General features: G+C 42.5%; 2 protein-coding genes across 2 annotated transcripts; one reads left to right on the top strand and one right to left on the bottom strand.

Annotated features, from left to right (window-relative positions):
* Positions 1-6,864: 6,864 nt before the first annotated feature.
* snrpc (small nuclear ribonucleoprotein polypeptide C) lies at positions 6,865-11,606 on the bottom strand. The gene is made up of 6 exons (XM_062407108.1): positions 11,479-11,606; positions 10,183-10,225; positions 9,962-10,070; positions 8,900-8,962; positions 7,951-8,055; positions 6,865-7,414 (listed from the first exon to the last, which is right to left on the bottom strand). Exons 1-6 carry the CDS (start codon positions 11,484-11,486, stop codon positions 7,293-7,295), a joined length of 450 nt encoding a protein of 149 aa, XP_062263092.1. The 5' UTR covers positions 11,487-11,606; the 3' UTR covers positions 6,865-7,292.
* A 1,162-nt stretch (positions 11,607-12,768) lies between these two features.
* ilrun (inflammation and lipid regulator with UBA-like and NBR1-like domains) lies at positions 12,769-22,088 on the top strand. The gene is made up of 5 exons (XM_062407094.1): positions 12,769-13,146; positions 15,216-15,370; positions 15,489-15,686; positions 15,917-16,221; positions 17,815-22,088. The coding sequence occupies exons 1-5, from the start codon at positions 12,989-12,991 to the stop codon at positions 17,848-17,850; spliced, it is 852 nt and encodes a 283-aa protein (XP_062263078.1). The 5' UTR covers positions 12,769-12,988; the 3' UTR covers positions 17,851-22,088.
* Positions 22,089-22,400: the final 312 nt, after the last annotated feature.

The raw sequence follows: 22,400 nt of genomic DNA, 5'->3' as shown, positions 1-22,400 counted from the left end.
TGTGTGTGTGTGTGTGTGTGTGTCTGTGTTTAAAAAGTCACTGCACGCCTCTGGTGCATGTGCGGTTGTGTAGCAGTGGTGAGTGTTTAGTGCGTGGTGGGAGTCAGTGATGCACTCTGCTGCAGGACACACAAAGTTCAGTCCATGTGGAGCAGTTTCCTTTACTGTGTCGCTCAGCTAATTTTGTTAGCTGGACCAGGAATTTACAGGCTTTTTTATGGGCCTCATAATGACTCATGCCAGATTTAAAAGGGTATTTTCTGGCTTAAGTGGCTCAGCGGTTGTGAAAGAGTCGTCTCTAATTCACTGAAACGGCGAGTTAACCTTCAAGGAGAAAGGAGCAACTGTGTGTAGCAAGAAAACCAAACTGGGTCAGAGCATAGTAATCCAGTGAAGATTAGCAAAGACAAACTGGGAAGGGAAAACCGGAAAGACGGTGCATCAGTTACAGGAGAGGCAGGAATCTGCAACCACTATCATATGCATGTGTGGATAAGAACCATATGTCTGAGGTGATGAGGACCCTGATGAAAAATTCAAGTTTGAGTCCTTTCCTTTGAGGTGAGGTTACATGAAAAATGTATGGAGTCAAGTTATTCCAAATTTAGACTTGGAGAGAATTTGGGGGGGGAAGAGAAAACGAGAGGATATACAGAGAACACGAGAGGAGAACATCACTTTCGGTTCCCACTTAGATTGCATAACATTGAGATCACTCGTCAAAGTAAAAGGTTTTCTGATGGATTTTAATTTCTTTTATTTCAGCGATATTCATGGAAATGTCACATAAATTCAATGGTTATTTGGGGACTCTTATTATGACATTTCTGCTTATTACTATTATAATAATAAAGATAATGGATGATGTTAGGGTAATGAGGCTGTTATTGATTCTATTTCCCTTGTTCTTTAATGCTGGTGTTGATTAAAACTCTGTAATCTTCATTTCCTGTATATATTAATCAAATGCATATTGTTATAATAGCATATTGTATTCTGAATTATCAGATAATATTTGTATGATTCTTTAAAAAACAATAAACATTAGTGACTGGACAAAACAATTTGAAACATCTCCCAACAAGAGTCATTCAGTCGCTGATCTCGAGCTCTGGATTAACGATCTTCTCCAGCGGACGGATTTTGTCCAGTTGTGCTGGAATTGCAGAATCTCAAATTAGCATTTTCATTCATTCTCTCATCTTCACAGTGGAGCCACAGAAACCTGCAGAGGAGGACACTGGGATGTGGAAGAAGAACCAGGACGACCGCTGCTGCCTCTGAACTCAAGAATGTCCTGGAAACCTACAGGTGTTTAAGGAACTTAAATTCAAATATTATTTCCGTGTAAATCCTCAAGACTTGTTTTAAAACATGACAGAATTCAATTTGTCTCTTCTGGTTAAATTTCTTTTATGAATATTGACCGTTGCAGGTAGAATTCCTATTAATTCTGTTCTTTTGTAAATGTAACACCTTCCTACAATCCTGCCACAAACTGAATTTTAGTAACATACAGAATAAAAGTAGTTTTCAAATCCATGAAAGTTTAATGTAGCACAACAAGCTTTAAATCTTATTTCTCTCCAGCAGCTTGTAACCGACTGTGCCAGTAAATAGTTGTGTAAATTCTTTGGCCCTGTCCTTTTGACTTTATGAAACTCGGCCGTGCAAATGCAAAACGCTTTGGATGCAAATGCTGACAGATGAATATTTAACACGGTTATTTATAAAACATGGCACTGCATAACACTGGGCGGAGGAGCAGGTGAAGGAGAATCACTGTCAGTGTCCGCAGAGCGTACAGCTGGAGGGTGGCAGGCCGCCACAGGGCCGGCCAGAGACCATTTGTACTTAAGCAGGACAGCTAACAATGTTAATGCAGGCTCGAAACGTTCACCCGGTGGCAGCGAGTGACGAACCCTCTGCCGTCACATTCAGACCTTCAGCTGACGGCGTGACGCACGGGCCGTTTGTCGTGATTGAACCTTGCACCGCAGCGTCGTGAAGCTAACTCCTCATCATCCCAGCATTGTGCCGGCAGTAAATCAATCCTGGGGGGGGGGGGGAGAAGGAATAATAACTCCCATCGCTCTTCCTGGCTGCATAAAAGGCCCAACTAATCAAATTAGCCTTGATTTAACCAGATTAGATGCCATTTGTTTGCTAACTGGGCAACGGTTCTGCATCTCAGTGGAACGGAATAATTCATTTGTGCTGTAGAGAGTAAAGACCTGGAGGTGAGACAGTCATAGACTTTAAGTCAAACAAAATACTTTTATAAATGTGAAGATGAGTCGACGTCTCCAGATGTGTGATTCACTGTAAGCTTTGCTCCATTCCCTTTGGACACGGTGGTGTAGGACATCTGTATCCATGGCCCATGGGAGCCCCTGCTGGCCAACACCACCCTTTGAAACCAACACATTCAAGACTGTCTCCCCGAGGCCAAGGAAAATGGATATTGATCTGGAGCCATGACTAAATGGATTAAATTACAGAGCAGTGTAGCAGGGGCACCTCCTGGAGGGAGGAGGAGCGGCGGGAGAACATAGATGGAGGGGGGAGAGACAAAAAGGGAGGAGGAAAGGGAGAGATAGGAGGTATTGAAAAAGTCCAACTAAAAATCTTTCCCTTGCAAACGGCTCGCTCTCATTGTTTGGATCAATAGTCCATCCTGCAGCGCCGTGCGTTCATCCCCCAGCATGCACTGCTCCCGAGCATCCTCCTGGTCTTCACGCAGTCACGGGCCAATTGGCTTCTGAGGAATCGCCAGTCAGGGGATTATCATTTTTCATTCAACCAAGGCTGTTGAGTGTTAAGAGTGCCAAATGCATGCTGGGAGCAATGGACGAGGCATCATGAGGAATACACAACCTCAAAACGATCCATCAGAGACGCACAAATTGGGGCGGTTCTAGCCGGTTGTCAGTCGCGGTCAAACCTGTTTGGTCTGAGCAGATAATGAATCAGCAGTCGGCCGTAAGCCTCGCTGCTCCTCGGCCTTGTTGACGGGTCCGGGGGCAGCGGTGCAGAGAAAAGCTTTCCGAGCGCCTGTGAGACTCTGAGTGTTGAAATTCGGGACATTAATGCGTTCGCTCGTCTGACAGGAATATCAAGGAGGTGAGCACGACGTGAGAATGAGTCAAGTCAATTTCAAGGGAACAAATTCCTTCAACTAGAAATGGGCCTCGGCAGAGCACGTACCTCCACCGAGACCCAACAGTCGACTTCGATTCAGTCAGACCGCACCAAACTCTGCCCTCATAGAAATCAGTCACGGAAATGTGACATTTTTCATCAGAGTTATTCCCTGGGACATTGGTGAAATAATACATTAAAAAAGCCCTTTCTTGCAATATTAATAAACGTTATAAGAAATGTTCTTTTTCGAGATCGACCCTCAATTTGTTTGGTCTTGACCCGTGTCCCATCCTTCCACCAGGGTTTGTTGACACCTGTGTGTAACCGTGCTGACAAACAAAACCACCGAACAAATCCTGCTTTCAGACACTGACCTCTGGACACTCCACTCTTGATGGCGTTTCTAACACGCAACCCTTTAAACACGGAACAAACTAAAAGAAACCAATATCTTAGGATTCAAAAGGTGTCGATGACAAGGACGATGGGATTCAAGGGCTTTTGGGGGATAAGGCCAGAAGCTGTTGTCGATAAACTGATGATTTCCACTTCAATACCTGCCCATCCAGATACCACCATCATATTATAGACCCAGAATTATAAACAGCTCACTTCAGCTCTACAGCGACTCAGTTTTAATACTTTAACTTGGTTTGGATTATTTAGTTTTTGATCCGAGAGGAAATCGTGTGATTCACCTGAGACACACGTACGAATCCGTGCAAGAGAAATAACTTTAAGGCCTTTAGACGTTTCGATTCTCATCCTGCATACAGATCCGTCTGATCATGTCCCAGACTTATTCTGCAGCAGGAAACAACAACCCCAAACATGCAGCCCCGAGTCTTAAAGAACCCTCTTCAGTGCTGAAGACAGATGGCTGCACGGCCCCCACAGAGACCAGTACTCAGCATCATGGTGTCAGTCTGGGATTACATGAAGAGACAGACGACACTGAGACAGACGAAATCCACAGAGGTCTCCGAGAAACTTGGAACAACATGCAAAGCTGAGCACAAGTGAAAGGAGGATAATTGGCGTTTCGAAGGTAAAGGGAGGTCACACGCTCTATTGATCGGATTTTAATATCCGATCAATAGATTTAATATTTCTTTTGAGTTCTCTCCCTCATTTAACTTTACCTCACATGAGAACAATAATAAAGAAACACAGAGAAGATCTCACATCCATACATGTTGGCAGGTATTATAACTTCCTCCCACTATCCAGAAATGAAGCTAAAATAACCCAGATACAAAAAAAAAGACATCTTGCGGCAATGACGTCATTTGGAGGCGGAGTCTGCGCAGTTCCACCAATCAGGAGTCAGTCTCAGCTGTCAATCATGAGGTTTTTACTATGTTTATTAGCATCAAGTAACCAATTAAAACCAAACTTACCAGAAACGTGAACCCTTGAACATAAATCAGGGTTATAAGAACTACTTAAAATAACAGATACCATCTTTCAGAAAAATGTATTTGATGTGTACTTTGACTGTTTAGTTGAACCCGTGTCCCGTCCACTGACCTGGAGGAGAGGAGTAGGATTCATGACCTCTATGAGGCCAGCAGGTGACAATCAAAAAACACTTTGGCTTCACTTTTATTGTGTCGGCCATCTTTAAATACAGTCTGTGTAGTCTATGTCTTTAGTGTGTAGACAGTTATGTGTTTCTACTTGTATAAAAAAAAAACATTAAATAGTGAAGACTATAATGGATGTATATATAATAGGTTGTTAAAATGAAAAGTGAGTAAGAGTCTAGTGTTACGTGAAATTAAAAAGTAAAAAACACAAGTTAACAAACAGTCTGACACTGAAATTCCAGATCAATAGTCTAACTCATCAGGTCTCATCCACTTCTATTGAAAGAACCTTACTACTTGGTTTGTCGGCTGTTCCTTTTCCTTGAAATGGATGTTTATACTCAATAAATGCAACTTTTGTGTTTTAAAAGTACAGAACATTGTAATAACACCATCGGGAGAATGTGGTTTTCTCCAAAAGGCCGCTTCTCTTGATACATTTGGGGGGGGAAATTGAAGTGAACAATAGGTTTTCCCTCCTATGACCTTAATTATAGCATATTTGTCCGGATCAGGGCTTATTTCCTCAACTCCTGCGCCTCTAATCATAACCCACCCCCCCCCCCCCCCAGCCCCACACACACTCCATTCCCCTCGGGGCAGCGCTCCACGTCACAGGGAGATTGAATATTCATAAAGACTCCTGAGTTCTTACGACACACTGGTATCTGCCCAACATGTGCATAAAATGTGCATTAAAAGGCTGTTATTCTGGTCCCGGTGATGTGCAGAGTGGAGGTTTATGGGACAGTTAATGGAGAGCGGCCATCAGATTCCCTGTAATGCACCAAAGTCTCCCTGAAGATTACAATTTACAACATGCATGACTGACAGATACCTGAAGTTTATCTGATGTGGTGCACGGCGCTGCATCAGCTCAGCTCGTCTCTGCAGCTCTTTCCCTCCGGCTCTGCAACTATATAAATTGGCAAACACGGCGTGAAGCATATGGCTGCTGCACCCAACACGTTTGTTATTTTTCATATACGTGGCCTAGAAATTTCTTAAACCATAAAGCCACAAAAATGTCCTCTGGGGGGGTGTGAGATACAAAGAAATTTGACAGTGCATGGAAGCACATAACCACACATCATTCCACTGTCCTGGGTTGTAATGTGCAGAGCAGCGTGACTCTCTAGCGCCATCTGTTGAGACCTTTTCCTAATCATCCAAGGCAGATGTTTGAGGTGGATGCAGAAGTTTATGATCCAGCTCCAGGAGAGAAACGGTTAATTATTTCAAGGCACCGTTCAACACAAATGTCAGCTGAGATAACGATTCACTGTCGGCCACAGATTCTTACGTAACAGCTGTAATTCCTCACATCACGCCTGACCGAATGAGCTAATGAGGGTCCAGCATCCATGCTGAAAGGCTCCAGCCTGTCCACATCGTCAGGCTGTCACCGGGCGAACGTGCTCGACAAACACATTCACACCTTTAAGCCGGCAGAACATGTCAGATTCACTTAAATGGTAAATGGATTTGTATTTATATAGCGCTTTTCTAGTCTTGATGACCAATCAAAGCGCTTTACACTACAGTTTCACATTCACCCACTCATACAGTGCATCTACTTGCAGCACTTTTGTTATACTATAGGGGCCATTCAGGGTTCAGCATCTTGCCCAAGGACACTTCGGCATGCAGATGGTTCAGACTGGGGATCGAACCGCCGACCTTCAGGTTGGAGGACGACCACCACAGCCGCCCACCTTAGGAAGATGCCAAGTGGCAGCGTGGGGGTTCACACAGAGGCATTTTTAACTGTCCACAGTGATGACCGCAAATCATCAAAATTTCGAAAGCTTGAATTCACCAACTCTGATCACAAGGCAGGAATAGACTATTCCTTTTTTATAAATACTTTAAATATTGATCCACCTCAATTTATAAATGTTGGCTATACAAATAATTTAATGAATAATCAGCTGAATATTATCTTTATCTAATATCTCCTCTAAATTTTGCTAAGCTTGGAAATTCTACCTGATTAAGATAACAGTAAGTTTTGTGGCGTCACATAACTTCATATACGTCTCCATTGTTCAACCAACTTTAGTGGAAATACGTTTGGTAGTTTTTGCGTAATCCTGCTGCAAAACCTTATATACAAAGTAAAATACGCAGCTTTGAAATCACTGTTTTATTTCTCGATGCAATGAAATACAACACAAACATGTAAAAACCTAAAACAAATCAAAAAGACAAATAAAAAAATTGTATCAAAAACGCAGCGTAGCAGAGTGACAGGAGGTCGTTTGGTCTTGATACTAACACGGAGGACGATGTTTATTAAAGTACAGTTTTAAAAAGGGGGTGTGGAATTATTTCTAATGAGGTGAATATTAATAAATACCACGATTCAAGCAGAAAAATAAAGTAATTATACAAAAAACGAATAATTACTTCAGGGACTTCAGCTTCGAAGGCTGGAGAAAATGGACATTTGAAAATTAAAAAGTCGTCTCGACAAAAACCCAAAACGTTAAACCAGGTGTCCTCGCTAGGCCGCGCGTCTGTTCGTGGAAACAAAGAACGGAGGAGATCCACTCGCTCTTATCTGTCTGGGCGCATCATGCCCGGCCTGACTGGCATCATCATCGGTCGGGGGTGACGCATCATGTGAGGTGGTCCTGGCATCATCTGCATGGGTCCTCCCATCGGCGGCCTCATGCCTCCTGGAAGTGACAAGGAGCAACCACATCTCTTAATTAGATCGGAAGTGTGAGGTGAATTACAATTTTATTTACTGTGACAGTAAAGGAAGCACAAGGAAGTATCTTCCTCTTTTGGCGTTCCTTAAACTGTGTAAACTCACATTTGATTAGCCACAGTTTACAGTGACTTACTTTGATTATGGATTAATCGGTCATTTGTTTATTTATAGTTTATTATGTTGCTTATAAAATAAAATCTTCGGGAAAGGTCAAAAGAGCCAACAACAGTACAACATTTAATTTACCTCATTAGTATTTTTTTTAATTTTTTTAACTAAGAAATAAAAACTGAAAGCCTCCATATTTTGAGCATCAGGAAATAGAATTAATCCCTTATGAAATTGTTGCTGCAATTATTTCATATCATATTCTACCGGTACATGGTGCTGTAGTATTTCTCAAGAAACAAAAAAAAAAAAACAGAAGTCACCACCTGATTATTAATTTTCATGAAAAGATTCTAAAAGTTCCTCAGAGGAAGAAGAAGCTGGTCTTACCTGGTCCTCCAGGCATCATCCCGTGTGGTGGAGGCCCCATCATGGGCATCATAGGAGGACCTCCCATAGGGGGCGTGGGCAGCATGCCTGGGCGTGGAGGGCCACCTAATACAAGACAACAAATGTGAGTGCTCAGTCGATGCTCAGACAATGTAGTAAGTACCTGAATTAGATCAGATTCACATGTGTTCTCCCAGTGAAGTGCATTCTGAATTGTCCTCTATGTGAATGTAGCAGTTGTGATATTGGCTGTGTCTCAGGCTCAATACAGAAGTTGTGTACGAATTAAACCAGGGCCCTGCCTCCCCCTCGTGACAGAGCGAGTGTCAATGTTTACAACTTGGATGAGAGGATGAAGCAGAGCCCTCCCTCTGGTTATAAAAAGGAAAAGAACACACAATGAAAGAGAATCCGTGAAACAGCGATCAGGTAAACGTGTGTTCGCTTCTCTCTCTGTTTGATGTCAGCAAGTAATTTAAGTCCTGTTGCATCAGATCTTGTCTGTGCTGAGGCGTTTTCAGCTGCTCCAACAAATCAAACACAATAAACCTTTGTGTTGCATCATCACAGTCGGGCTCAAAGTTACAGAGCAGAGCTGCAAGTGGTTGGCAAGCTACACAGAGACAGACCCAGGAGACACACTGTCTAGCTTGATTAGAGAGATGCTAACGTTACTGTTTTGTCTTTAGTCGTGTAGAGTGTAAACTTAATTTTAATGGGAAGGAATCACGAAATACTGTGTTATTAAATGTTACATTCCACAATCCAGACTAGTTGGGTTTTATTTTACAACCAGGCTGTAGAATGAAAATATTTTCCATTATATCCAGTGGTTTGAGAGCTTAATTCAATTTGAATTTATGAGTATGAATTAAACTATAAAACTAATAGGATCTGTGCTACAGTAAATTAATTTAACTCAGATGTTGAAGACAATAGGCTGACTCACCTGGAGGAGGAGGACCACCAGGAAACGGCGTGGGAGGAATCTTTCCTTGTTGAAACGCAGCCGCTGTTGGAATAAAATAAAAAAAATATTAGAAAACATATTTCATGTACAACACACAATTTTCAAAGTGCTCATTTGGTCGTTAGGAATTAAATTCTCCCTGTTTGGTGCTCTAACAACACCATATGAAGTTGGGCTCTTAAACGAGGTCAAAACTAACGTATGTGGTCCAAAATCTGTTATGGAGACTGTCCACTACAATATTGAGTTTGCTATATTCACAACACTGATTAGAAGAAACTGTTTTTAGCCTGATGTAAAAGTGTATGGGTGTTTAAAGTATTTACACATAAGAGAATGTCTGATAGAGATGAGGGGAGCAGCAATGACACTTGAAATGGATTAGTTATTGCCAGTAATAGTAGAATATGTGACTTTAAGTCCTTAATTTTGAAGATTTAAGTCTGTAAAACCACACATCGCACCACACTGGAGAACACTACTCTCCAGCATCAAACTGGCTTTGCAGCATTTACGTGGATTACTGGTTTGTAATCTCAGAGGGCCGCCACCCCCCCAAATAAGACATTATACTCAGTACACTGTTAAAGCATGGAGCTTGGATATCCCACACACATGCATTAGTATGGCTTGAGTGGGCTTTGAAACGAGATTTACTCCAACATGAAATTCAAGGTCTTCACCTAAACATAGGACTAAATATGGAAAAGGGCAGCATGAGGAGCCGTGCTTAGAGGCGTTCAAACAGGACTACAGGAATCAGCTGTAATATGTGGGACTGCCACTAGAGGTCACTTTCATATTAAGATTGTTTTGCAGCACCTGTGAGCTCTGTATCCCAAATGATCGACTGCTTGAAATCTCATGTAAAGGCCCTAAAGATTCCCTCCATGTTTTTGGTTTCAACCTAAACAACACATATAGGCACCTGGGCTATTTGGAATATTTTCCCCTGCATATGTCCTGGAGAACAGAAATGAATCTCCTGGATGAGCAAACGCCTTAGATTCACTCAGATAACGGAGACAAAAGTTTTCTTACTTGTTTTATCGATCAGACTCTGAGCCTGCTCCTCCATCCACTTCTGGTAATAGTCTTTTACATTTTCTTTGTGTTTTCGGCCGCTGCAGTGGGTTTTCCTCACCGATGGCTGGAGGGGAAACAGAAAACAAATGAACGGCTTTTTAACCGCAGGAGAACAGCAGATGAAGTGATTTATGCTTTTTCAACAATTCCATTTGGAACACACAAACACAACTTACCGAATCATGTGTGAGGTAGGTGTCACAGTAATCACAATAAAACCTGTGGAAAGTTACAAATGCAAATGAGATTCTGATTTGATTCATATATAAACATATACGAATAATGTAAAACTAGTGTCAGATTGGATATGAGGTTTCTTTTTCAAGAGGAACAAACAAACACAAGCTGCAGTGCATCTCAGTCAAAACCATGGGAAGTACCTGAAAAACAGTTCTGACAAGTCTAATGGGAGTGTACGGTACTATTTAATGCATGGAAGATATCTAAGGTTTGGGAGTTAGTGTCTTAGTGATTTGTAGATATAAGATGTAAATTGTAAATAGCAAACAGTGGTCGTTTGAAGTTGAACTTTGTGAATGAACATAACGAGATGGCCGAGGAAAACCATGCAACCCTGTGACACACAGATTAACAGTGAATGTGTCTATTATGAAGCTTAAAGTCTGATTATGATCAGCTGATGTATTTGCCTAAGTTATGATGGAGAATTGAAGGGTTTCAATAACCGTGAGTCAGTTTGCTGTTTATTAAGAACACACAGCGAAAAACTAATGCAGCCCAGTACAACTTTCCTGCTAAATTGTTTTACCTCTCCAATGTTTCTAACGTTTAGTTTTTGTTGACACTGTTGTTTCAACTTTATGGTAATTTCAGAAGTTGTTGTTTGTAGTTTACTGAAGTACGATTCTATTATCTTGTTCTCTCCATTCATTTATCAGTTCAACAGCATCGAAACCTGGTTGAATCGACACCTCTTAAACTGTTTAAACCCAAAGAACAGTATTACTTAATGAATTTTGTTATAAAATTAAATGTAGGGCTGTGGTACTACGCTGTATTGTGTATTTAACCGAGTTTACCAAATCAAACTACCAATTGAACCGGGTGTAGTTGCTGGAAGATGAATGAAGATGTGATGGGCTCAGGGAAAACTCCCGAGCATGCGACTAAATCTAAGTTAACCGTCGGTTGTTTTCTCATCTACACGAGTGTTGACTCTCTATGAGCGAGTCTGGTAAACAACAGGCGCCGTAAATGTCGTGTTTGAGGAATAAAACGCGAGTGAATGTCCCGGTGCTTTAGGTTGTTGGTTCGCTGCTAAATCGAGGTTCGCTCCAGCACATAGCCGCAGCCCGAACAAAGCAGGACACAAACGGGTCTTGTTTGGTTAGTTTGTAAAATCTCTTTCCTGCAGATTCTGTATTTAACAGAAGAACTAACACTTGTTAACATTACCAGCGAGTGTGAACCAGAGGTTGATGACACAGAGATTAAATAATGGCTGTACTTACTTCGGCATGTTTCAGAATACGCTCCGTCGAGAGCGCGGCGCCGGTGTGTTACGGATAAATGTTCCGGCCGAATATGAGCTCTACAAACACTCAGTTCCGCCTGGACGTCTTTGTAAGCTTGATTACAGCGTGTGACCTAAATGTTTATGTTTTTTTTAGACAAACAAAAATTTATTTAGATTCAAATAAAAGATTTTTACAGTAAATAACAATAATTGTTCAAAGAAAGATGATGTTTGAAAGTTTATCACGAAGGACACGAGCAGCGGAAGTGGCTCTCCAGTCGTTTTCATCCCCCCTAGGTAGCACAAATACTTTTACACACATCGAAAATATACTTACTTTATTCATTAGAAATACATTTTCAATTACCATTGATACTCTTTGCCTTCTGTACTCTCCCATTCATACAGTTTGTTTTCAATGGGCCAATATAAAGTGGGTTCAACAAGTCAGATTATTTCATATACAATTACAAACAATTTAGTTACAAACAATATATGATAAACACTGTATAACATTTTGAATATAGAATAAAGATAGTATATAATTGAAAAGATTGTTACAATATTTAAAAAGAACCAACAGTGATGTAAAAGGATGTCAAAAAGATACAAAATTACCTTAGAGATGCCAATTAAATGCAAAATGACACAAAAATGGTAACAGGGGCAAACAAAATGATTACAAAATACACAATATGACCGCAAAACACTCAAAGCTAATAAAAGAAGACACAAGATGAGCACAAAGACATGAAACCTTCATACAAAACCTTACTGAAGTACCAAAGAGAGATGTTGAACATGCAAAATAACAAAGGAAGAAGCAAGAGAACATGCGGGACCCAGAACATGATCACACATAGAGGCCGGATGACTTCAAAAAGATAATAAATGAGGATAGAAGGATGCAAATGTCCACAGGGATATGCTACATGGCTACACAAGATGCACTATGACCAATGAGGGTGACTTAAAGGGTGACGGTATAAAAGATTCAGCATGGCCACAAAATCGTCTCCAACAGCCTGAAGCCCAGCTGCAGACGGACCCAGCCCACGGAGCCGGGACAGAACTGCGCACAGACTCGGTGTTTCTACACGTCGGTGACCTCATCCACTATGTTTCATGCACAAATACAATCATCCCACTCGAAGCCTGCCCCCAGACTGAGGCGCTAGGATGGAACGGAGCGGCTCGGCTCGGCTCTAATTGGCGACCCAATGAGAAGCGGGCTTGCAAATAGCAACAGATGACGTGGCCGCCCACCGTGTGATTGGTGAAGGGTGACGCGCGGGCTGCGGCGGCGTCAGACACCGTCCCCCCGCTGGTGCCATGCGCACTGCCGCTTGTTGTTGTGGAGCTGGCTGTTATGGCCGGACGAGGCCTCGGACCGAACTGAGAGAGGCATCCCCCGCCTCTCGTCCTCTTCTTCCCTCCCCGTCCCAGTGCTACCTCCCCGGCCCCACGCTCCGCGGGTCACCGCCGCCGCGGGACAGCCGCCACACATGGAGGGCACCGACATGGACGTGGACGCGGAGCTCATGCAGAAGTTCAGCTGCATGGGCACCACGGACAAGGACGTCCTCATCTCGGAGTTCCAGAGGCTGCTGGGCTTCCAGCTCAACCCCGCCGGCTGCGCCTTCTTCCTGGACATGACGAACTGGTGAGTGCGGGGACCCGCGGGCCCCGGGTTGTCGGGCAGAAGCAGCCGCAGCAGCAGCGCGACGCTTTAATTAGCTCGTTAGCATGCGTGTGAATGCTAAAAGCAAAAATAACAATGGAGGCGGACACGCGAGTTGAGGAGCCAGGGAGGGGGAATGGCAGGTAGCTCCTCGTCCGTCGCTTCGTGGCTACACGGAAGTGGAAGTTTGTTTTGGACTGAATGTTAAACACTAAAGAGGGAGCTAGCTAGCCAGCTCCGGGCTGATGTAGGCACAGGGAACCCTCCGCGTAGATTATCAGCCATGTTACATAACAGTGTTCGGAGCCAGTTTAAACCTCAACAGTGGGAGACTCGACTCCGCTGACGTAACCAGTCGTGATCGGCGGCTATCAGCTGCTTGACAACAAGTGGGCACTGTGGTCACTGTGGTCCCGATAACCAGCTGACGGGGGATCGATACCCGTGATCGCATCCTATTTAAAGGGAGATAATTACCCAAACACCAATTTCACCATAGTTCAGTTTTTTCCCGTTTGGTATCAGTTTTGGTTTGATTCCGGAAATCAATTAATCAATCAACATTACCAATGGCTTTGATTTGTAGCCTTTGATGAAACTGTTGCAGAGAGGTGTGATGTAATTGTAATTTGTGATTAACTCAATGATGGAGAATTTCCATAATCGGGCACAAACATTTCATCTGATATAATAGTTAATAAAAAAACGCAGCCTTTACTTCAATATCCAGGGTCCGTTTACAGTTTATTATGTAGGTACACAGGTAAAAGTATTTCAATCTAGTACTAACTTATCTGCAATAAATGCAACCTTTCTAATGGTTAAATGTTTAGTTTTTGAGACGCGTACATTCGACCTTGTGGATATTTGATGAGATGTAGTTTGTGGTTTACTGACACTCTCCGTTCACAGCAGTGAGGGTTTAAAGAAGAATTTCCTCAGGATTTGTTTTGTCACCTGGTCGTTTTAAGCGGCTTTTCAACAAATTTCCCTGAAAATTTTCGGAAAGGCTGCTGACATGATTTTTCCTCCCTGGGATAATGTCAGATTGCTCCCCACATGACAAGACGGTAGGAAAATGTCTGGAGTATTCAAAGTGACCAAGTGGGCGTGTTGATGGTGTTTCAAACATGCGTCAGATGTGAATCTCAATATAAAAACAAGAATACCATTATCTCAGCATGAAACAGAGCTGCCGTACACATTGGAAAGATATTTCCTTTTGGTTTTCAAGTCAGAAGCCGGTGTCAATGTGTTGAAAACAAAAACCTTGAGTTTTTTACCTCATGTCCTGCCTCCTACCCAAGCTTGCACATGAATTAAAGGGATATTTTCCTTTTTTTGTGAATGCATCTGACCCAGATACTCCCCTACTGCTTTCTATGTATGTAGCAATGTCCAGACCCATCCTTTTTCACGCAGCCACTTCCATCACTTTGATGCGCACGACCGAGTGCAGCTCTGTAAATGCCTTCGGACAGAGCCTGACCTAAAGTGTGCAGTCCTTGGACTTTAGAGGAGCCATGCACCCGTTGGTTTTCAGATGTGATTGGACAACACTGAGCTCAAACTAGTTTCGCTGCTGAAAGGTCAAGATATTCTGGCTTTAGATACATCTCTGTTTTGTCCGTTCTTTTTTTTTTTTAATAGGGCTCTTGCGTGTCCACCCACTTCATGAAGATCCCTTGGAAATATCAGGCATTTGCTTTATGAAACAGTATCACTGCTCTTGATCCCTGAAGGAAATGTTTTTAGATTTTCATAATAGTTTCCCACAGCCCAAGAGACTCACAAAATACTACAAGGCCATATAATACTTTTATTTAACATTATAATTATATCCTTGGGTGTAATGTCTCTCTTAACTGTCAGTCTCAAACGAGAGGACTCTCATATTCGATTATGCTGTTCAGTAGTTTGTGAGGAAACCGATCAGCTGTACAGAGCAGAGTTCATTCCCCTGACTCAGCAAGTATCCGGTCAAAGTGACCAGGATTACTTTGGTAATATCAACTCTTGATAACACGTTTTCCCCCTTTCTGTTCACACAGGAACCTCCAGGCTGCTATCGGTGCATATTATGACTTTGAAAGTCCCAATGTCAACACACCATCCATGTCCTTTGTCGAAGATGTGACAATTGGAGAAGGAGAGTCCGTTCCTCCAGACACACCGTTCACAAAGACCTGGAGGATACAGAACACGGGTATGGATTATATTACATTCACACACTCTCTAGCTCTGTGCACTGTAGGGTCGCATCAATCGTGAAGCGGTGTTGTCGAGCTGTGTTTTTTAATTGCACCTATCTCTGTGTGTGACAGGTGCAGAGGCGTGGCCGCCTGGGGTTTGTCTCAAGTACATCGGTGGGGATCAGTTTGGGCACGTGAACACAGTCATGGTGAAGTCTCTAGACCCCCAGGAAATATCAGATGTAAGTGTGCAGATGCGAAGTCCCACAACTCCTGGCATGTACCAGGGTCAGTGGAGGATGTGTACGGCCACTGGGTTATTCTATGGAGGTAAGAAATCAGCTGTTTCTTATCTGCTACTTTATAAGGACTGTGATACGCTTTTATTTTCCTTTTCTATTCATCTGTGACTACATTTTATTTACAATTTTAACAACATTCTTCTGAGCCCAATGTGATGTACCAAATTTGTGTCTTTTGTGTAACTAACTCAACCCCAGATATACAATATATCATCTTGTGTCCATCGTGTAGTAAGCCCGTGCTGCTTGTCTTCACAGATGTAATCTGGGTGATCCTGAGCGTAGAAGTCGGAGGTCTCCTTGGCGTCACCCAGCAGCTGTCCTCCTTTGAGACCGAGTTCAACACCCAACCCCAACGGAACGTGCAGGGAGACTTCAACCCCTTCGCCTCGCCGCAGAAGAACAAGCACGACGCCACCGACGACAGCTTCAGAGAACCCGGTGGGGGGTGGGAACGCACACAGGAGCCAATTCAGCAAGATCAAAACGGACTGTCTCATAATGCTGTAAATAGGGCCTCAAATGGACTCCAAACCAATCTTTCTGTTGTGACTTATGGTCAGGTATGTATTCAACACATTTTAGATTTTATACTCCATAAAACTTCTCTCCACTTCCCTGATCTATAACAGTGGGACATGGCATGTTCCTATGGCATGTTTACATCACGCGGTGACACACTTCAACGCTGAATCGTTAATTTTAGAAATCAAACATGTTTAGTAATGTTTTCAAACAGAAATGCTTGAAATGTGCTAGTTTGTTTGGTTCCATCAGTTTTATTTTAATTTCTGGACCAGTTGAAGCGTAAAAAAAAGACGTTGCTCATGTCACCAACAATGAAAAGCACTTGGACATGCATGTGCACCCACACGAGGGGTAGCTAGGAAATTTGGTCCAGACAGTCACGGTCCCCCAGAGGATGAAGCTACAGAACCTTGGTGATACCTAACTTCATCCAGGGACAATTTCTACTCATCTAACTATTGTTTCAGAAATAATGGCTCTGGAATAAATAGAATCCCTGTTATCTTCAGCTCCATGTTGTGATGGTTGCTAATGTATAATATAGGCTCTGTTTGTCCAAGTCTGACTTAAAACAATAGTCAGGTGCCCATATGAACACTGAAGGCTTTACTCCTCATGCTAATCTTGGTTTGAATGAAATCTGCTCTCATCAGTTCCAATTTAAGTGTGTTTACTAATCAAGTTGGAATCTCGAATCAAAGTTTGCCTGTTTTTAGTATAAATATCATTTTTCAATATTTCACATTGAAATAAGGAAGGAAAGACGGCCTGGGGAACAGAAAAGGGGAATATACTAAAAACACAGCAATCTCATTTTACCTCAGATGGCTTAGGCCTAATAAGCTTCCTGTATTTTTTTTATTACCATCTCTTTATCACTTTCACCAGTTTTGTTTTGTGATTAAGTGTAATTATCGTTTTAGTCAAAAGATGCTGCTCGTGGTGTTATGGATTTAAAATCTCGTTAAAAGCATGCACTGGGACCAGCAGAGAAGTTTTGCTACTGTTCTTCTCTGCATTGCTTCTGTATTCGGCCATGCATCAGTCCTCAGTCAAGGTAAAGTCCTCTGTCACTGCACCGACCTGAATCAGTCAGGTTTGGCCACATTATTGTTATTCTCTCCATGGTGGATAAACTGGTCCGTTGGGAAGCACTTAACCTCCGTCAGCCAGTCCGGCCTGTTGGATAAATCATTCATTCTAAAGGACATTGACAGAGATGCCTCCTTAAAGTAACAAAGGGTTGACACTGCCCAGAAACTGAGGAGCTGCCTTCAGGCATGCACTGAACTCTGGGCATTGTATTAGGGAGAAACAAAAGGTCGTTAAGTTGCTCCGGACTTTTTCTAGAACTTTACCCGCCAGCTCCCAAGTAAAGTGTCTGGAAAATCTGAAAAAGAGTTGTCACACACCTAGAAGTCATGGACGAAGATTTTAACTTGGAAAGACATCGATATTTGGGAGATTTGGGCGACAAGGGCCGATGTGTTGATGGCTCTGACCCTGAGAATCTCCCACTGCGTTCTTCATTTGAAAGGCACATTCAGGAAAAAACGTCTGGAGTATTGTACTGTAATAAAAAGCTTTTTAATTTATAAGCTAATTCCTCTTTTTCTAATTTTTTCCAGGGTATTCACGGACCCTTTCCCTTTGGACAGAGCTAGAATAACAGAAAGACCCCCCCTCTATGATGGATGATGAGCTGAACACCTTGGGAGTCCTTAACTTAAAGGAGTTGGAGGGGGGGGAGGGGGGAGTGGACAGTTGTTTTATATTGACTCATGACAACCCTCTCCCCGGTCCGTTGCCCTTTTCCACAGAAACACAAATTACAGTGAGGTGATGGATTGCATCTGCGACAGTGAAACATCCCCACCTGACATCAACACCTGGATTCGCATGTGTGAATGCTTCATTTTATGCTTCAAAAGAACCTTCAAGATAGATACACACAACTATTTTTATTTACAGTGTAAAACACAGCTAATTAAAGGGAGAATCAACCTTAAACAACCTACGTACAGTTCTGGTTTTCCCACGTCCCTTCAGGGTTCCTACACAGACCTGAACATGTTTGGGAAGTCGTTGGCGCACGGTACAAAACTAGATTTTGAGGCCTTTGTGGGAGAAGTGTGATCTTTTACTCACCACATGAGGGGTTTTTAATAGAAGAGTGAGTGAGTGTGTGTGTGTGTGTGTGTGTGTGTGTGTGTGTGTGTGTGTGTGTGTGTGTGTGTGTGTGTGTGTGTGTGTGTGTGTGTGTGTGTGTGTGTGTGTGTGTGTGTGTGTGTGTGTGTGTGTGTGTGTGTGTGTGTGTGTGTGTGTGTGTGTGTGTGTGTGTGTGTGTGTGTGTGTGTGTGTGTGTGTGTGTGTGTGTGTGTGGTGAGTATTGCCGGTCTTCACTGGACGACAGCCTTACACAAGTTTCACACACAAACCCAGGGATTAACGTGGGAAGTTAAGCAGCTGGTGTGACAACGAGTCTGACCTCACACACCAGCCGCATGGAAATGCCTGAGTTCAAGAAAGACCACAACCGAAAAGCTCCAGATAAATCAATGTGCTTTCGAAGCATCTCCTCACAGTATATACATGTCTTACAAGCTGTCACCTCATTGGACTGAAAATGGATGATTTGAGTGTGTGAAGGTAGATAATGTTCCAGTGTATCTATAAAATGTGGGTTTAATCACCTTGAGCGAGGAGCTGACTTCATGGAAGAACAACTTAGATGCTGACAATGGTGACCCTGACATGATGGGCATCAACAATCTGTTGTGAACCAGTTGCCGATGGAATTTGACACCTTCAGGTCCAATAATCCGATATAAGTTTACAGGGGTTTATTTTCTTTAATCAGTGTCTCAAAAGGTTCAAATAAGTTGTGATCCATCTCGTACAGAATGAGATGATAAATTAGCACATTGTCAATCTTTGAGGTTGGAAGATTCTTGTCATGTTTCAAGTATTCTTGTAGTTTAATGGATGTCACCACCAGTATCCGACTGTATTTTATTTATGGCTCAGAAGTTACGATGGTAACTGGTGTTCATCCTTACACAAGTAGCTCCTTGAACCCTGGTGGCTAAGAATAATCTTCTACATTATTCTGAAGCATTTATCACCCAAACATTTCACCATTGCCCTTTTTTCTTTTTTTTTTTAAACCACCACAGCAGTGCCAGTCTTTCCTGTGACTTCTACAACACTGAGCAGCTCATCTCTGCGTGGTTATTAGAAGTTAAAAAAGAACACCATATTCATCAATGTCAAAATGTCACAGCGCTCAGCCGCTAATTCCATACATGACATTTTAAGCATGTAAAGACGATTCCTAAAAATCATTGCAGAGAAGATGTGGACGATCCCTGTGTAGGAACCCAATCTCTTCCAAAGATAAAGTCCTTACAACCGAGACACTAATCTGTGCTGTCATACAACGACTCAGTCTGCCGCTCCATTCAGACTGCTTGGGACAGTGTGTGTGTGTGTTTATTTGTTTATTTTGTTTGTTTAGTTTTTTTAAGGGTGGGTTTTTCGCTTTAAATAGATGCTGAAGCGCAAAAAGGTTTGCAAGCGAGTTTGAGCCTGTGAGATGTGAGAACGCTGAAAAAGCCATCTAAGTCCATTTTGCCTGGTGAGTGACTGTGTTCTCTGAAGTCCACGGTGTGTTCACTAGATGTGTGCGCGCGTGTGCATGTATGTTAATGGTTTCTCTTTGAATTTAACTGACATTAAATGGTGTATACTACTTGGGCAAAGGAAGACGTGTCTATTCTCACATATACGTGGAAACTGAGAGAGCTTTAGTCGGTGTGTACCTCTGAAGTATTTGAATTATTCTCCGTCGTTTGGATGAACCGACTCACTTGTTGCTGATGTTATTTATTTGCTGTCACGTTGTGCATTGTAGGTGCAAAAAAAAGAAGAAAAAAAGTCCCATTTACAGCCAGCAGGCGGTGCTAAAACTCAAATGACCAACTTGTCTGTGAGGATTCTGTTCATCCAGGGTTTAGGCATCCAGAGCCCTGTTCCCGACGGGGCATCGCAATGAGTCCTCACGTGCCCCAGACCCCCTTGGTGCAGTCAGACCTGTACTTAGTGCTCATTGTGAAACAGGTCAGAGGACGTCAGCTGATAGATCAGATCTAGAGTTGGACTCAGGGGCGTTCTGGTGCCCTTACTTGTGATCTGATCACTGAGGATGGATGTTGACAACAGGTCTGAACAGGGTCCGAGACAAATTGAATCAAAGGCAGCTGGAACCGGTCGTGCAGACGTTTCACCGCTCAACAAATAGAGCTCTGTCATTTCTGACTTTAACAACAGTCATTAGAGCGATTGAAATCCCCCTGAGGCCAAGTGGGAAGGTTGTTAAATCTCTCCAGGAGGGATGAAAGGAGACGAAAGCAGGTCGGGGATTAGGTGATGTTCACCAACTCCTCTCTGCTTTGACGTTGATGGCTTCCTTCCTTCCATGTTCAAACTACCTGTCCTCCCTGTCTGCATGTTGTTGCCATCGGAGGATTAGCCATTATAACTGCATCTTTTTGACCCCCCATGCGTTTCTCTGAGTATTCGGCCTGTGCACTCCTCACTACACACCTTAGATTGGTTATCTGAGTGTGCCATCTTTTACAGGCACCAGTTTGTATGTTTTCATGTGTCAACACACACGCACAGAAACTGGTGCATTCAAATTTACGGTTATTTACCTTCGGCCTCAGCTGACAAGGAACTTTAACTCGGAGACACCAGCAGCTTTGATATCGACTCCCTGGAGGTTAAATACTTTCACCAGTCAGTCAGAACTGAAGAAGCCCGCGAGCTCAAACGTCTTTTAAGCATCTCCAACCAGGTCCAGTTGCCCTTTAATTCAACTTTTCACAGGGGAATGACCAACGTTTACTTGACATGCTGAGAACATTGAGAGGAAAAGGTGACAAGCTGTAGTTGGACTGTAGTAAGACAATTTTAATATGAAAATTAAGGGTTTGCATCAGCATTATAAGCACTGATGTTTTCTTATTGCTATTTGCACAAAGCTCTCCACCACTAATGCTAATGAGGGCGAACGAGGATTCTTTTTGTTTGGCTTATTGTTGGGACCTTTCCGGAAGGTTTGATTGATGAGTTCAATGTAATTCTTCATTATTTCCCAGCCATTGGCTTCTTTATTTAGGTTTGACTGTCCCACCAGAGTTTTTACTTCAGCTTTGCTGTATGTTGCTTATGTTAGATAAATAATCTCATGTATTTTGGCTTGAAAATAAAATTTAAGAAGTTGTTGATAGACTTAATATCTCTTTTATTTCCTGAAGGGATATTTCATTCAAACAGAATCGTAAGTTTTTTTGCATTTAAAGTTATCAAATTTTCTCCCAGTTGTAATAATGAACATCTAATTGTAATTCTCTATATTGAGAGTTCATTGCCTTTATGATCGTGTACACGTGTTTGTGTAATTCACCAGCATTCTGTGTTGCATCTGTCTGTGACTGTGATGAATCGGCGGAGAGTCCTCCTCCCAAACAGTATACACTGTTCTGGATTGCTTCGTTGAGTCATGTCACTCTTTTTTTTGTGTGTTTGTGTGTGTGTTTGTGTGTGTAGGCTTTCCTCTTGTGATCTTGCTTGTGTGCATTTCTGTGTGTGTGTGGGTGTGAGAGAGAAAGTGACGGATGGTGAGGAAATTTGCATATTGCTGGATTCATTCTCTAGTTTTAGTTAGTGACGATGTATGGACTGGTGAAGGGTGGCATGGTGAGCAGATACGATGAAAGTTTACAGAGTCCTGAAATAGCACATTTTATCTGAAGAGAAAATGTCAAAATAAAGCTTTTTTCCCCCCCTGTATCTATAATTACGCATTTGTATGATTAAATTAACACTGAAACAATGACCAAGTTGTGTTTTCTGTAATACAAGTTGTGTTTACACCGGACTCTTCAAACATCAACGAATTGAAAAGCTTCAGTTTCAATAAAAACCTGTGCAACCAGTTCTTTGGCCCTCTGCCCGTCTGCAGGTATGACAAGTAACAGATTGTCCCACTTTAAGACACCTGGAAGTCAGAATTAAAATGCAGCGTTAGGCCAAGGTACAGTAACAAAGCTGTAGGGACGACAAAGGAGGCAATGCTGTTAGTCCACACAGTTTGAATTTACTCTGTCGGTTATCTAACGTCTACACATATGGATATTCACAGAGCACA

Source organism: Platichthys flesus, chromosome 2, assembly GCF_949316205.1.
Source record: "Platichthys flesus chromosome 2, fPlaFle2.1, whole genome shotgun sequence".
In the NCBI taxonomy this organism is placed as follows: Eukaryota; Metazoa; Chordata; class Actinopteri; order Pleuronectiformes; family Pleuronectidae; genus Platichthys; species Platichthys flesus.
Note: the sequence above shows the minus strand (reverse complement) of the source record. Positions and strands in the feature narration are given on the sequence as shown.